A 14,453-nucleotide genomic window follows, 5' to 3' on the forward strand; every position below is an offset into this window, starting at 1 on the left:
ATAGAGCCTCGATGTTTGAAAGATGTACTACGAGCAAATAGCAATAGCTTCAGTTCCGAAAGTTCCTTCTTTCCCGTGGCTCCAAGAAGGAATCTCAAAAAGTTAAATTAAAGAGAGACATTAAGATCCGGAAACTTTTTCCGTTTAAGAGGATTAGCTTCGTGCTATGACTGGGTTTTGTCTAACACTGTGTTTATACCCTACACCACAAGGTGGTCAGGGTATTATGTCTTTGTGCATTTGTTTGTAACAGGCAAAAGGAAACAAGATAGAACCATAGTTCCTTTTGATGATCTGCATAGAATCACATTCTGAGTCGAATTATGCATGTCCGTCCGTCTGTCCATTTATTTTTGTAAACAAAGTACAGTTCGCATTTATTGCCCTATCCCGATAAAATTTTGCGCAAATCATTTGTTTGGGCCAAGGACGAACCCTATTGAAATTGGAGATAATCGGTAAAAATTTAGATATAGCTCCCATATATATCTGCGTCCGATTTGCCTTTTATTGTGCACCAAACGTGTAATATCAGTCCGAATAGTATGGAATTTTGCACGTACGATCAGATTGGACCTCAAAATAAGTATGCCAAATTTGATCGAAATCGGTTCAGATATGGCTATAGCTCCCATATATATTGTTCATCCGATTTGTTATTTTTGTCCTCCGCAGCCGTAATATGCACTCTGTAACAACAATATGTGGGGAAATATATCAAATACAGCTCAGAAATATATTTGCTAAATTTTATCAAGATCGGTTCAGATTTGGATATAGCTCCCATATATAACTTCGTCCGATTTACCTTCGATTGTGTACCAAACGTCTAATAGTTGCCCAAATTGGATGAAATTTGGCACTTACGACCGAATTGAGTCTAGAAGATAGTATGTCAAATTTGGTGAAGATCGATTCAGATATAGCTATAGCTCCCACATATGCTGTTCATCTGATTTGTTATATATGTTACCCACAGCCGTAATATGCACTCCGTAACAAGGATATTCAGGGATATATCAAATATATCAAATACAGCTCAGAAATATCTTTGCCAAATTTTATCGAGATCGACTTAAACTTAAAATTAATTGTGCACCAAATGGCCAATACAAGTCCGAATTTAAAAGATACAAATGCCTCGGCATTTTTAGTTCTTTGAACTTTAAATTATAATTAAAATCATAGCGTGTGTGATTGAATTCTCCCATAAAAACTTTTAATTGTTATGCGCAGCTCTACTAAATTAGCAAAGTGGTGTAGGGTATCATAAAGTCGGCCCCGCCCGACTTTAAGACTTTCTTTACTGGTTTATATATCCAGTCGTTCTTGCGCGTGTAACGGTTTATTCTTCACATAACTAATTATCCCTGCAGATCGATATTTTCTACCAGTTTCGAGGAATTCTTCTCATAAAAGTTCAAAAATACCTCGATAGTTGGTATCGCTACCTGTACGCTACCTGTATAGTTTATATGGAAGCTATAATAGAAACAGGCTCACTACAACAGTTTCTGGCTTTACGTGGGAATTAAGGTTTGAGTGGATGCCAATGGACAGAATATCCTCAGACTAAAGCAGTGGTCTAAAGTCGGTTGAATTCAAGCTCGTCTCCCACCGAGGCAATCTCAAACCAAGATCAAAATATTTTTGCTACTAAGCACACAGACGAATCGTTTTCTACGATACTGGACTGGCCCGAAATAACAACATCTTTGTTTTGGCCACCGGCTGCCAACTCAGTTCGTATATGTACGCGTTAGTTTATTTTTCTGTTTGGGAGCTGCATACAAATCTGTAGTCATGTCTTTGTAGGGGTGCTCTAATTAAATGTTTAAACAGATTACTTTTCATTTGACACTGAATGTATCCAAGTTCGTATATGTTAAAAAAATATATATTCTTTCTTTCCTTTAAGTTGTGGAGAATTATAATAGTCTCTTTGCTTTTGTCCGCCATTCAATTGAAATAATCTTCCGAGAGGTTTTACTTTAATACCGAATACATATATTGTGGTGGATGTAAAGAAAACGCCACATAAATGACTTCTTTGAAATCACGGTTTAAGGTTTTTTTTCCTTTTTTTCAACATTTTTATGTGAAGTCATTAAAAGATTATAAATGGTGGGATTCGTTTTGAAGAAAGAAATTCGTATGATTTAAATCTGCAGAGACTGTCAACACGATGGAGAGATTAAGTATTTTTTTTTTTTGGTTTTTCGAAAATCATTTGGGAATGAATATTGTTGCATGTTGTAACATAAATAAAAACTGGGGAAATAGTTTTGTTTTAAAATGTGTCTTGGAGGGTCTTAGTAATCGATATGAGTTCTAGGAATATGAGTATGAACCCATTCAGTGTCAGAATGACCTTTAATATTTAATTTAAATTTCCATAATTATTACATTTCAAACTCAAGTAGCGTTGCTAATTCTCGCATAGTATAAAACTTTCGCTCAGAATTTTTCAATAAAGGTCCACTGTTTGGAGTAGTTCCATATGAATACTCTCTAGAATTTATTCAAGTACGTCCAAAATCTCTTTCTCGGCTTAAAAAAAAGTCAGCGTGTAGTTATCAAAAAAAGTTCATCGGCTCATATTTGATAGTAAGACTTTAATTTTTTTGTTTGTAATTTAGGCTAATAGCAGGAAATATTGTACTACAGTGGCACGTCATTGAATTTCCTATTTTGAATTCGAAATCAATTTAAATTGACATAGAAAATATGTGTGTCATTTTTCGTGCCAATCAATTATCGCATCTGTTCGGCATGTTCATAATATTATAAATGGTAATAATAATAAATGTTTTTTCTGTCAAAAACTGGCATTTTAATTAAAATGTTTTCAAAACATGTTTGCAATGTCATACTAAGCACATTTTTGTTTAGCTTTGAAATGTATATTTAAACTACATACATGATATGGCTTTTTAACCAGATTGTTTTTTGCAAAAATATTTTTCTGGTTTTATTTAATAAGAGTTTGTTGTAAAAATCTAACTGAAGTAAAAATACGAAGTCATAATACAGTACGAATAAAAGTATCGTTATATTAATTTATATTTTATTACAATATGCACTTTTATGGAAACATCAAACAGCTTTTGCAATCAGGCGGTATCATTATATAACTGCTGGACAAAATGGTGGACACCTATTGATAGGTTTATCGAAATGGCGTTTCTTATTATATATATAATAAAAACTCAAAATGACTATATTTGACAAAATTAAATGCAAAACTTGGCCAAAATGTAAAATAATACTTATCCCCACAAAGGGAGACTATTCCAAAAAGTAGACCGATATGATTCTGATATGATATGATTCAGATATTGCGAAATATATCTAAAACTATGGGGTTCTCTTTGTATATGGTCAAAACTATATAAGGGCCTTAGGTTAGGTTAAAGGACGCGCGGTTACCATATGGCAACCGCTCCACTCGGAGACCTATAGGTACATTGTGTTCATCCTAGAAAAGAGTGTTGAGAGATAGAAGAAAAATGATTGATAGAGAAGATGAAGATAAAAGGTAGTGTAGTAGAGTGTAATCTGAGGAGGCTGAGGAGTGTGCCGTGTCGTCTTTAGCCACTTGAATCTTCTGGCTAGTTGAAGTATTACTACAGGGTCAGTGTTAGAAAAAGACGACAAGTCATGTGACACTAGTTCTCCCACTAGCCTGTGTCTCACATTAATGAGTGCTGGGCAGTGGCAGAGCAAGTGTTCGATTGTCTCGATTTCTTCTTCATCTTGACAGATCCTACAGTAGTCAATGCCGTCGCTGTCCCATTTCGATGTCATAGCCCTCACCTTACAGTGACCTGTGATGATACCCACCACTAGTTTTAGATCAGGTTTTGACAATGACATCAGCGACCTTGTTCTCTTCTCCGAGAGTGTGGGCCAGATTCGTTTGGGGATGGTACATCCAATTTCATCTAGCCATTTTTGTTGGATTTTCTCAGAGTAGTGTTTGTGAATAACCTGTAGGAAATGGCACAGTGGTGATTTAACTGAGTTTTCTACTTCAATTGTAGTTGATTCGGATCCTAGTCTGGCCAGTTCATCTGCAGTCTCGTTACCTGGGATGTTAAAATGTCCAGGAACCCAACAGAGCTTGATGGACAACCCAGTGTTTTCCAAAGCTTCCCTGCAGTTTAAAACAGCCCTAGACTTGATTGTCGCTTGACTATCGACATATATAGTCACCGGACTACTGACTTCAATGCTCCTCGTGACCAGCAGGTCAATGGCCTTTTTGACCGAAATGATTTCCGCCTGAAATACGCTACAGTTGTTTCCAAGCTTGCAGGATTCACGAACATTAAGAGTATCACAGAAGACACCAGCTCCCGTACCACACTCCATCGTTGAACCGTCGGTATAAACAGCTATGCCGCGGAAAGGTGGATTGTTTTGAGCCCAGGCCCATGTGTATGTCAGGTGGGTAGAAGCTTAGTCGTGGTGAAATATAGTCACTTACAAAGTCTATCTCTCCCACATTCCTTACACGCCTTAGAATCGCAGAATGTCCAAAGGGTTGACTGCGCCATTCACCTAGTTCTCTGAGTCGAAGAGCACTCCTGTATGCCTGTTCCTCCACATATACTTTCAGCGGGCTTAGGCCCAGTAGAGTATCCAGTGCTGCTTGAGGCGTGCTCCTGAAGGCACCCGTTATTAGTAAGGATGCGACCCGTTGAACTTTGTTAATATGTCGTAGATAAGTTTACTTCTTCAAAGAATGCCACCATACTAGAGATCCATAGGTTAGAATGGGGCGAACGATTGACTCATGCATCCATTTGATGATGTGCGGTTTGAGGCCCCAGCTCTTGCCTATAGAATTCTTGCAGGAATAGAGTGAAATCAAGCCTCTCTTAGCTCGTTCCTCGGTGTTCCTCTTCCAACTGAGTCGGCGGTCAAGGATAGTGCCAAGGTATTTGGCTTCTAGCGAAAGGTTTAAACTGACTCCATCTAGTTTCGGTGGTGTAAATGAAGGATATTTACGTTTTTTAGTGAAAAGGACGAGCTCTGTCTTTGATGGGTTCACGCCTAGTCCATTGCCACGCGCCCTCCGTGATAAGGTGACTAGAGCTCCTTGCATTATATCCGAGATTGTTTGCAGGAATTTCCCGGCAATTAATAGGACGACGTCATCAGCGTATGCGACTACTTTCGTCCCTGTTACCTCTAGATCTATAATTATATTGTTAATGACCAAAAGCCAGAGTAGTGGTGATAGGACACCCCTTGCGGAGTGCCCCTAGTGACCGATTTCCTGACGGATGTTTCCCCAATGCTCGAGTTGATGATTCTGCTGCTAAGCATGGTATCAATCCAGTCTATGAGGACTTGAGGTACTTTAAGTTTTGATAAAGAATCATGAATGGATTCTAGCGTGACGTTGTTAAAGGCTCCCTCAATATCGAGGAATGCAGCCAAGGTGAATAAGGAACCATTCATGTTCTTCTCTATATACCCTACGACATCGTGTTGCGCTGTTTCAACAGATTTAGCTTTCATATGGGCATGCTGAGCATTGCTAATGACGGTCTTGGGTAATAGAGATCTGATCTCTATGTCTATCAGCCTTTCCAAAGTTTTCAATAAGAAGGATGAGAGACTTATCGGTCTATAGACCTTGGGAAGTGAGTGACTCGGTTTCCCCGCTTTGGGGATATAAGTGACTGTGACTTCTCTCCATGATTCAGGAATGTAGGATAGACACAGACAAGCTTTAAAAATCTCCCCCAGTATTGGGGATAATGACGCTGAGACACGCTGGATCATAGCGGGAATAATACCGTCTGGTCCTGGAGATTTAAAAGGCTTGAATGTATCTATAGCCCATTTGATATAAGGGCCTTAAAAACGTTTGGCCTAAGAACCCAAATCTTCTTTGGAGTTGTGATGTGAGTAATATCCTCACCTGAATCGATTTCTATTCAATTTGAGGAGGCATTTCTGTCTGAACCCATATTGATCAAAATTCATCGTATTTGAGCTGATATAACATTTTAAGGCCGAATAAACGTGAAATCGAATGTAGATATGTATGGGAACGATATCCAAATCAGAACCGATCTATATAAGATTTAACAGAAGTATATATGTGCTGTATCTGATAGCTGGCGCCAAGTATTGTTATTGTGGTGAGCATTTTACTGGTGTGAGGGACCTAAATGCAAAATCGGAGAAGACATATATATGGGTCTTATACCTATATTCAAACCAATTTAAAATTGTATACACTTTCTTTTAGGTTGAATTCGTTCGTATGTGTCAAATTTTATTCAATTCGGGCTTATATTAATCATTTGGTGTTCATTGAACTTGAAATAGAGTACATATATATAGGAGATATATCCAAATCTAAACCGATCGCGATAAAATTCGGCAAAGGCTTTTCTAAGCTGTATTTGATATATTTCCCCGAATACAATTACTACGGAGTTCATATTACGGATGTGGAGGGCAAAAAAATCGGATTAAGAATAGCTACATCTGAACCGATTTGCACCAAATTTAACATTTGATAAATTTGGATTAATATTACATATTTGGTGCACAATAAAAGGTAAATCGGACGAACATATGGGAGGTATATCTGAATTTTGACCTATTATCTTCAATTTCAATAGGGTCCGGCTTTGGGCAAACAACTGACTTGTCCAAAATTTGATCTGGATCGGGCAATAGATGTGACCTGTACTTTGTTTACAAAAATACATGGACAGACGGACCGCATGCATGCATAAATCGATTCTATTTAAAATATATTCCTGGTATTTCTAAAATGTGCGGACACCGAGGACTCCTATAAAGAAAATTTCTAAAAGGGTGGATGAGGGAGTACTTGTCCCCTCTATGTTTTTTATTTTAAACAATTCTCTTAGAAAATGTGATCTAAATCGTCGAAATACTGACGAATTTAAGGTACGGTTACATGGGACTATAGAAAAACGTGGACCTAAGATAAGATATAAAGCCACAGTATGGTGAAGGGCACTACAATGGTAACTTAGAAACGAACTTAATGCTTGCCTTCGAAGTTTATATGCTTTGATTTTCTAGTTGGGCTCGTGGTTTTTTAAAGAGAGAGCGAGATGAAAAAACTGCAACAAACTTCAGACTGCTGTAATTTCTAAGAAACTCGTCCGACAACAGCTGTGACGGCTCACTATATTGATTACAAGCGTACAAAACCATTTTGGTGATAATTTTCCAGAAAAAAGTTATTCGTGATGGAACTCAAGCCTGATAGTGTGATTTCTTTATATTTGACTGGAAAACCACAAGTACCTATCGTAAGAGCACTCCAACATCTAAATGTGAATAAATCTTTTGTGTCTCGTATTATCGCTCGTTATCGTGATACTGGTAGCGTCAAGGAAGTGAATGGAAGAAAACATCAGCAGAAATAGTGCGAAAAGCAAAGAAGCGACTTTATCGAAACCCGCGTCGCAGTGGCTGAAAAATGGCTCGTGAGCTCAACATATCGCAATATTCCATTCGGGGTGAGACAAATCTAAGCTTTTTGTAAAACGTTTTTTCCAACATTTCTTGCTTTCATTCAATAAAATTAAAAAAAAATGTAAAAATTATGGCGTTCGACTTTGTTGCACTTTTTTATCTCACCCTGTAAGTCCTAAATAGAAATGAGCAATATGTACAATAGCTTTAAATACTGCATCATTATAGTTTTTGTATTTTCGGGAATAGGCTTATAATAAATTGCACTCAAATCTCAATTTAAACTCCGTTTCCTGCCATCACATATACAGGGTTGCCCATATTCGACGGACCTTAGGGCCCATTCCAATCGACGAGGCTTGTTCGCAGGCAACATTTTTTGTGTCAATTGGATTTTGTATGGGAACAAATGCAAATCAATGCGAATAATCCGTTGTAAAGTGGACCGAGCCATGCCCAACTGCTGAGAACGGCGTTTTTGGGATGTTCTTGGATACCTCTCAACACTGGCTCGTACGACAGCGATATTCTCGGCCGATCGCCTTGGTCAACTTTTATATGGCCTCTTCGGATTAGAAAGAGCCTTAGCAGTCGCAAATTTTTCGTATAACCGCTTAATGGTGTTCTTAGAAGGCGCACTTCTCACATTTTTTAATGTTTTTAAAGCACGTTGAGTTTTCACAATTGACTTCTTCTGTTGAATGTAAATTTCAGACCGCTCGCGTGCCGTGTATTGGTTCATGGTAAAATCTGCTTGGACTGACGCTTCAAACGCGGTATGTCATTAAGCGATGTGACATCTCTGTCAAAAGTTATGGCGTTGCCAGATGGGTCCGTCGAATATGGGCAACCCTGACCTCATTTCCACTTAAAAATTTTCCAAGCATTACCATTTTTAAGTCCTTTTGTAACAAGGATTTTCGTTACGACTTCAATTCTAAACTAGAATAATGTTATGCACAAAATTCACTTGTGAATCGAAAGATGCCAAAATATTATTACAAATTTCTTATGTCGTTTAATTAGCATATTAATGTTGCATGGCTACAATATTAGCCAATTAGCACCTGCTACTTTCATATCCTCTCTTACAATAAAAAATACGCAGACATATGGTAAAGATATTTAAGCAATTCATACCTCAGGTTGTGTTTCTCCATGAACAATGCACACCAGCATTGCCTCGTGGCCTTCCCCAGAGAAAACCACCGGGCGCTCCACATTGATTTCAGGAGGATCTACAATAAATTCAAAAAGAAAAAGGTAAAGAAAATAAAAATTAGTTTCCAATAACCCACATGTCTGAAATCGATTACCAACAGAACCGAGTTGGGGAAATCAAGAGTTATTAAAATAAACACAATAAAAATATATTCTAATGGTTTCGGGGATTTGACCAGGGCTTATTGTAATGACCATCCATACATTTGCCTTTTTTCATTTCATTAGCATACTTACATAAAACATGTAAAATCACTTGACTGGAGGCCGGTTGACCCACACCATTATTGGCCGTACAAATGTAAACTCCACCCTTGTGGCGGTCCACATTTTCAATTGACAATATATGCGAATGGAGTTTCTCCTCGCCTGTGGTGCGGCATAGTTTAACATTGAGGGAAAAAAGGTTGAGAAGGCGGCAAATAAAAAGAAAAGAAGAAGAAAAAAAATTACAATAAAAAATCATGAATAGCTTAAAATTACCATAAAGGAAATATTTAGTTTTCAAATAAAATGACCCTTAAGATTCATATTTTGTTCTTCACAATGTTCTTATATTTTATTTAGGTTTTTTTTTTTCTTTTGGTGTTTTGTCTATGTTCTTGGCTTATTAACATATTCTCAACTAAGGGGACCTAAAAACAGAAGAAAACAAAAATCTTACCATTGGGCAAAATATTATTTTTACGACTCCATGTAACGTTTGGTGTAGGATTGCCCGAGGCAGAACATTCAATACGAACCGAAGAGCCTTTTTTAACTTGCAAATGACCGCTGCTGCTCATATGATGAATCCTTGGTGGTACTGCAAATATAATGGGTGATAAAAATAAGAAGAAGAAGAAGAGGAAAAAGAAAAGAGAATAAAGAAAACTTTATAATGACCATACGTACTGGACACAATGTTAGATTGTTGTGTGAAAAATAGCAATGGCAAATGTGGTGAAAATATTTTTATTTTAAATTAAATTTCAAGGACTTTATGATTTTTTTCGGATTTGTTTAAGAAAAAAAAAAAACAGCCTTCTTTTTTTCAGACCTTTCTGGAAGGAATTTTAAAATTTTAAATTAAATTTGAAGGACTTTATGATTTTTTAGGACATTTTTAAAGACCAAAAACTGTTTTGAGATCATCCTGGAAAAAATGTTTAAATCGACCCAAACATAATGAAGGTTTGCTTTAAAATATTTTTGAAGACTTCCTGATTCATTGATATTGTAAGAGTTTTTGTTTATAGCTTTTTTTTGACAATAGTTATGGAGTTTTAAGATTTTTAAGAAGTTCAAATTTGTCAAGAACTTTTTGACAAAAATTGTAAGTCTGGCCCAAAATCATTTTGTTAAACGATTTTGGGCCAGACTCACGATTTTTGTCTAAAAGTTCTTGAAAAGTTGAAAAAGTTTAACATATCCCCCTGACGGCGTAATTTTGACCCCTTCAATAATATTTTTTAACATTAACATGTCATTTATAGCCTACTTCCGTGCAATATATGACATACGAGGGAAGTTCGGAAACTCTTAGCCTATCAATAAAGGAGAATAGTTAGTTTTTCAAAAATATTTTTGTTTTTCAATATAATCTCCTGAAACTTAAATACATTTAGTCTAACGTTTTTCTAGCAATTCTATCCCTTGATTAAAATAGTTTTCATCAAGGTCTTCAAAATAATGGTTTACAACTGTAATTGCATCTCCAGCAAGGATTTTTTTTTTACATTTGGGAACAAGTAGAAGTCACTGGGAGCTAAATTAAGAGAATGAGGTGGGTGGTCGAGCAACTCGTACTTTAATTCGTGGATTTAAGCCATTGTTAAAACACTCTTGTGCGCTGGTAGGTTCTCTTTTTTTCTGTGTTGTAAGCCAGGACGTTTTTCTCGAATTTGTACATTTAATTGATACAAAAGGTTGAACAGTACCCTGAATTTATTTTTTACCCTTTTGCAATAAAATACCTTTGAAGTCCCAACCGGGCCGAACGTTGAATACCCTCCACCACTTGGAAAAAATTTGGCAATTCTCAAAAATTCCCATTCAAAAATGCTGTTAAAATCTTAAAAATACCGAATGTAGCTATTATATTAGGCTCTATACGATAACATGGACCTGCATAGGTAATTTTTGTCATAGGCCATTAAAATATTCAAATGCGAAACTTAAAAAAATGTACCTAAAATCATCCAAATACCGAGGTACCGTTATATGGTGGCTATATTAGGGTCTGCACGACGACATGGACCTGCCCAGACAATTTTCTGTCTTAGGCACGAACTTCTAATGCCAAATTTGAAATAATTCCGGTAAATGATGTTGCTATAATCATCGCAATACTGAATATCGGGAGGTACCGTAATATGGGGGCTATAATAGGGTCTATACGACGACATAAACCTGCCCAGACAATTTTCTGTCTTAGGCTGTAGTATCCGTTACGAACTTCAAATGCCAAATTTGAAACAATTCCGGTGAATAATGTCGCTAAAATCATCAAAATACCTACATGCCCCATTTTCTGTTTTATGCTGTAGTATCTATTACGAACTTTAAATACCAATTTTGAAACAATTTGGGTAAATAATGTCACTAAAATCATCAAAATATCGCATATCGGGAGGTAGGGTTATATGGGGATATACGAAGACGTGGACCTGCACAGACAATTTTCTGTCTTAGGCTATACTATCCATTACGAACTTCAAATGCCAAATTTGAAAGAATTCCGGTGAATAATGTCTCTAAAATCATAAAAAACGCTATATCAAAACGTGGACCTACATGGCCCATTTTTAATACTAAAAGTCCTGCAGACATAAAATGTTCCTTTCATTCAGAAGCTAGAGTGGTTTCCACAGACGGACGGACATCGCTATATCGGCTATACCAAAACGTGGACCTACATGGCCCATTTTCAATACTTAAAGTCCTGCAGACATAAAATGTTATCAATTTACTTCCTGTCGTTCGGAAGCTAGAGTGATTTCCACAGAGGGACGGACATGGCTAAATCGACACAGAATTTTATGCTGATCAAGAATATATATACTTTGTGGGGTCTAAAAGGTATATTTCGAGGTGTTACAAACGGAATGACGAACTTAATATACCCTCCAAACTATTGCGGAGGGTATAAAAACCGTTGTCATAACCTTACCAGCCGATTGAATTGTTTTTGCCTTCTTTGGGGCAGTCCATTTTTTGTATTGTTTTTTTTTTGTCTCTGGAGTATAGTGGTGGATCCATATCTCATCAACAGTTATGAAACGACGCTCAAAATCCATTTTATTTCGCTTAAAACGATCCAAACTAGCTTGAGAAATGTAGCCTTTTTTAACACCTGTTTCTATATGTAGGAGTTCCCAGATCGAAACAAAATTTAACATGTATTCATAACAGACATGGAGGTTTCCAAAACACTTAATCTTTTTCTGTTTTTACTGCGCTTTATGTGCTAGGCTAAAAAGTTTCCGAACTGCCCTCGTATCTAGTGGAATCTCTAAAACATTTGTACGATTCAAAAAATTACCTAAACACAACGTACCTGCATACCAAAATACATCGTTGCATGTGAATTGGGATAAATTATCCCATACATAAGCTATTGTTATTCTATTTCCCAAATTACTGCTTATTTATATATATTTTTATACAACTCATCGAAAAACCACAATAACAGTTTTAATTCACACTTACAAGCAAGCTTATATATATTTATTTATAGATAAATATTTTTTAAACAATTTTCAACATTTATGATGAACTGCTGTCGGTCGTTATTATTTGTTGAAATATATGTTTGTGTATTTTCTCACTCATTTATTTCAATAAAACCACTAAATACATTAACAAGTATAACCAATTTCATTTAATGAACGAAGAATGGATTGAACAACAGCAAAAAATAATGTTAACCACAAATTTGCCATACGATTGCCAGACTTGATGTGTTGCGGTTGATATTCAGGTTGAGCTATGATGATAGATGGTAGTGTTATGACAATACAGAAAACCATAATAATGTTGGCATAATATCCTGGTTAACGCCATTGAAAGGTGAATGCAAAGCAAAAAACAAAAAAAAAAAAAAAAATAAAATAAAATAGCAAAGAATAACAACAACAATAACAAAAGGAGGAAATGTTTATACAAATTGAAATTATAAAATAAATAAAAGAAGAAACAATAGTATTTTCGTTGGTAGGACAATTGTAGGATTTGTGTTTACGCCTCAAGCAAAGCAAAATACCAAAACGTTTTAGTTTGGTATGTGAAACAAATTATGGGCTATTTGTCCCTATTTTTTTTTAAAACGTATTATTAAGCACCTAAGGAAATATATATAAGAAATATTCTGAAACAACTATTAAATATTAAAAAAATAAAGGTATTTAAAAACAAGTAAAAGAACTATAAGTTCGGCCGGACCGAAACTTGAATACCCTCCACCATTTGGAACGAATTTGGCAATTCTCAAAAACAATAATATCCGTTAAAAGTTGTGTTAGAATCTTTAAAATACCGTATGTAGCTGTTATATTGGGGTCTATACGACGACATGGACCTGCATAGGTACATTTTTATACCCTCCACCAAAAAAGGTATGGAGGGTATATTAAGTACGTCATTCCGTTTGTAACTCATCGAAATAATCATTTAAGACCCAACAAAGTATATATATTCTTATATCAGCGTAAAATTCTAAGACGATTTAGCCCTGTCCGTCCGTCTGTCCGTCTGTTGTAATCACGCTACAGTCTAAACGAATTAAGATAGGAAGCTAAAATTTTGCACAGATCTCTCTTTTGTCTGCAGGCAGGTCAAGTTCGAAGATGGGCTATATCGGCCCTCGATATCGTATAGCCCCCATATAACGGTACCCCCCGATATTCGGTATTTTGATGATTTTACCCACATTTTTCTACGGAATTGTCTGAAAATCCACACAAGGAGTTCCTTGTGGGTACTTTATACCTCGGCAGAGAATTGTCCATATAGGTCCACGATATCGTATAGCCCCCATATAACGGTACCCACCGATATTCGGTATTTTGATGATTTTACCCACATTTTTCAATGGAATTGTCTGAAATTCCACAAAAGGAGTCAATTGTGGGCATTTTACCTCCTCAAAAAGAATTGTCTATATAGGTCCACGATATCGTATATTCCCCCTATATAACTCTAACCCCCGATATTCGGTATTTTGATGATGTTAGCCACGCTTTTCAATGGAATTGTCTTAAAGTCAACACAAGTAGTTCCTTGAGAGTACTTCACCCCCTGAGAGAGAATTGTCTATACAGGTCCACGATATCGTATATCCCCCATATAACGGTACCTCCCGATATTCGGTATTTTATGATTTGACCCACATTTTTCATCGGAATTGTCTGAAAATCCACACAAGGAGTTCCTTGTGGGTACTTTATACCTCGGCAGAGAATTATCTATATAGATCCACGATATTGTATAGCCCTCATATAACGGTACCCCCGATATTCGGTATTTTGATGTTTTTAGCCATATTTTTCAACGGAATGGTCACAAGGGGTTCTTTGTACACAAGGGGTTCTTTGTGAGCACTTTACCCCCGACAGAGAATTCTCTATATAGGTTAACTATAACGTATAGCTCCCATATAAAGGTACCCCGCGATATTCGGTATTTTGATGATTTTAGCCACATTTTCCAATCGTATTGTCCGAAAATCCACACACGGAGTTCTTTGTGAGTACTTTACACGCAGACATAGATTT

The 14,453-nt window shown here is 36.5% G+C and overlaps 1 protein-coding gene across 1 annotated transcript in view; it reads right to left on the minus strand.

The window, feature by feature from the left end:
- LOC101890096 (protein sidekick-2) overlaps positions 1 to 14,453 on the minus strand; it is a 397,983-nt gene that overhangs the window by 84,131 nt on the left and 299,399 nt on the right. The window contains exons 4-6 of the mRNA XM_059126712.1: positions 9,365 to 9,505; positions 8,938 to 9,069; positions 8,620 to 8,717 (exon numbers count right to left, since the gene is read on the minus strand). Of these exons, the coding sequence (XP_058982695.1) occupies positions 8,620 to 8,717; positions 8,938 to 9,069; positions 9,365 to 9,505 (371 nt within the window). The remainder of the gene's footprint in view (positions 1 to 8,619; positions 8,718 to 8,937; positions 9,070 to 9,364; positions 9,506 to 14,453) is intronic.

The sequence above is a fragment of the Musca domestica genome, unplaced genomic scaffold (assembly GCF_030504385.1).
Source record: "Musca domestica strain aabys unplaced genomic scaffold, Musca_domestica.polishedcontigs.V.1.1 4, whole genome shotgun sequence".
NCBI classification, from domain to species: Eukaryota; Metazoa; Arthropoda; class Insecta; order Diptera; family Muscidae; genus Musca; species Musca domestica.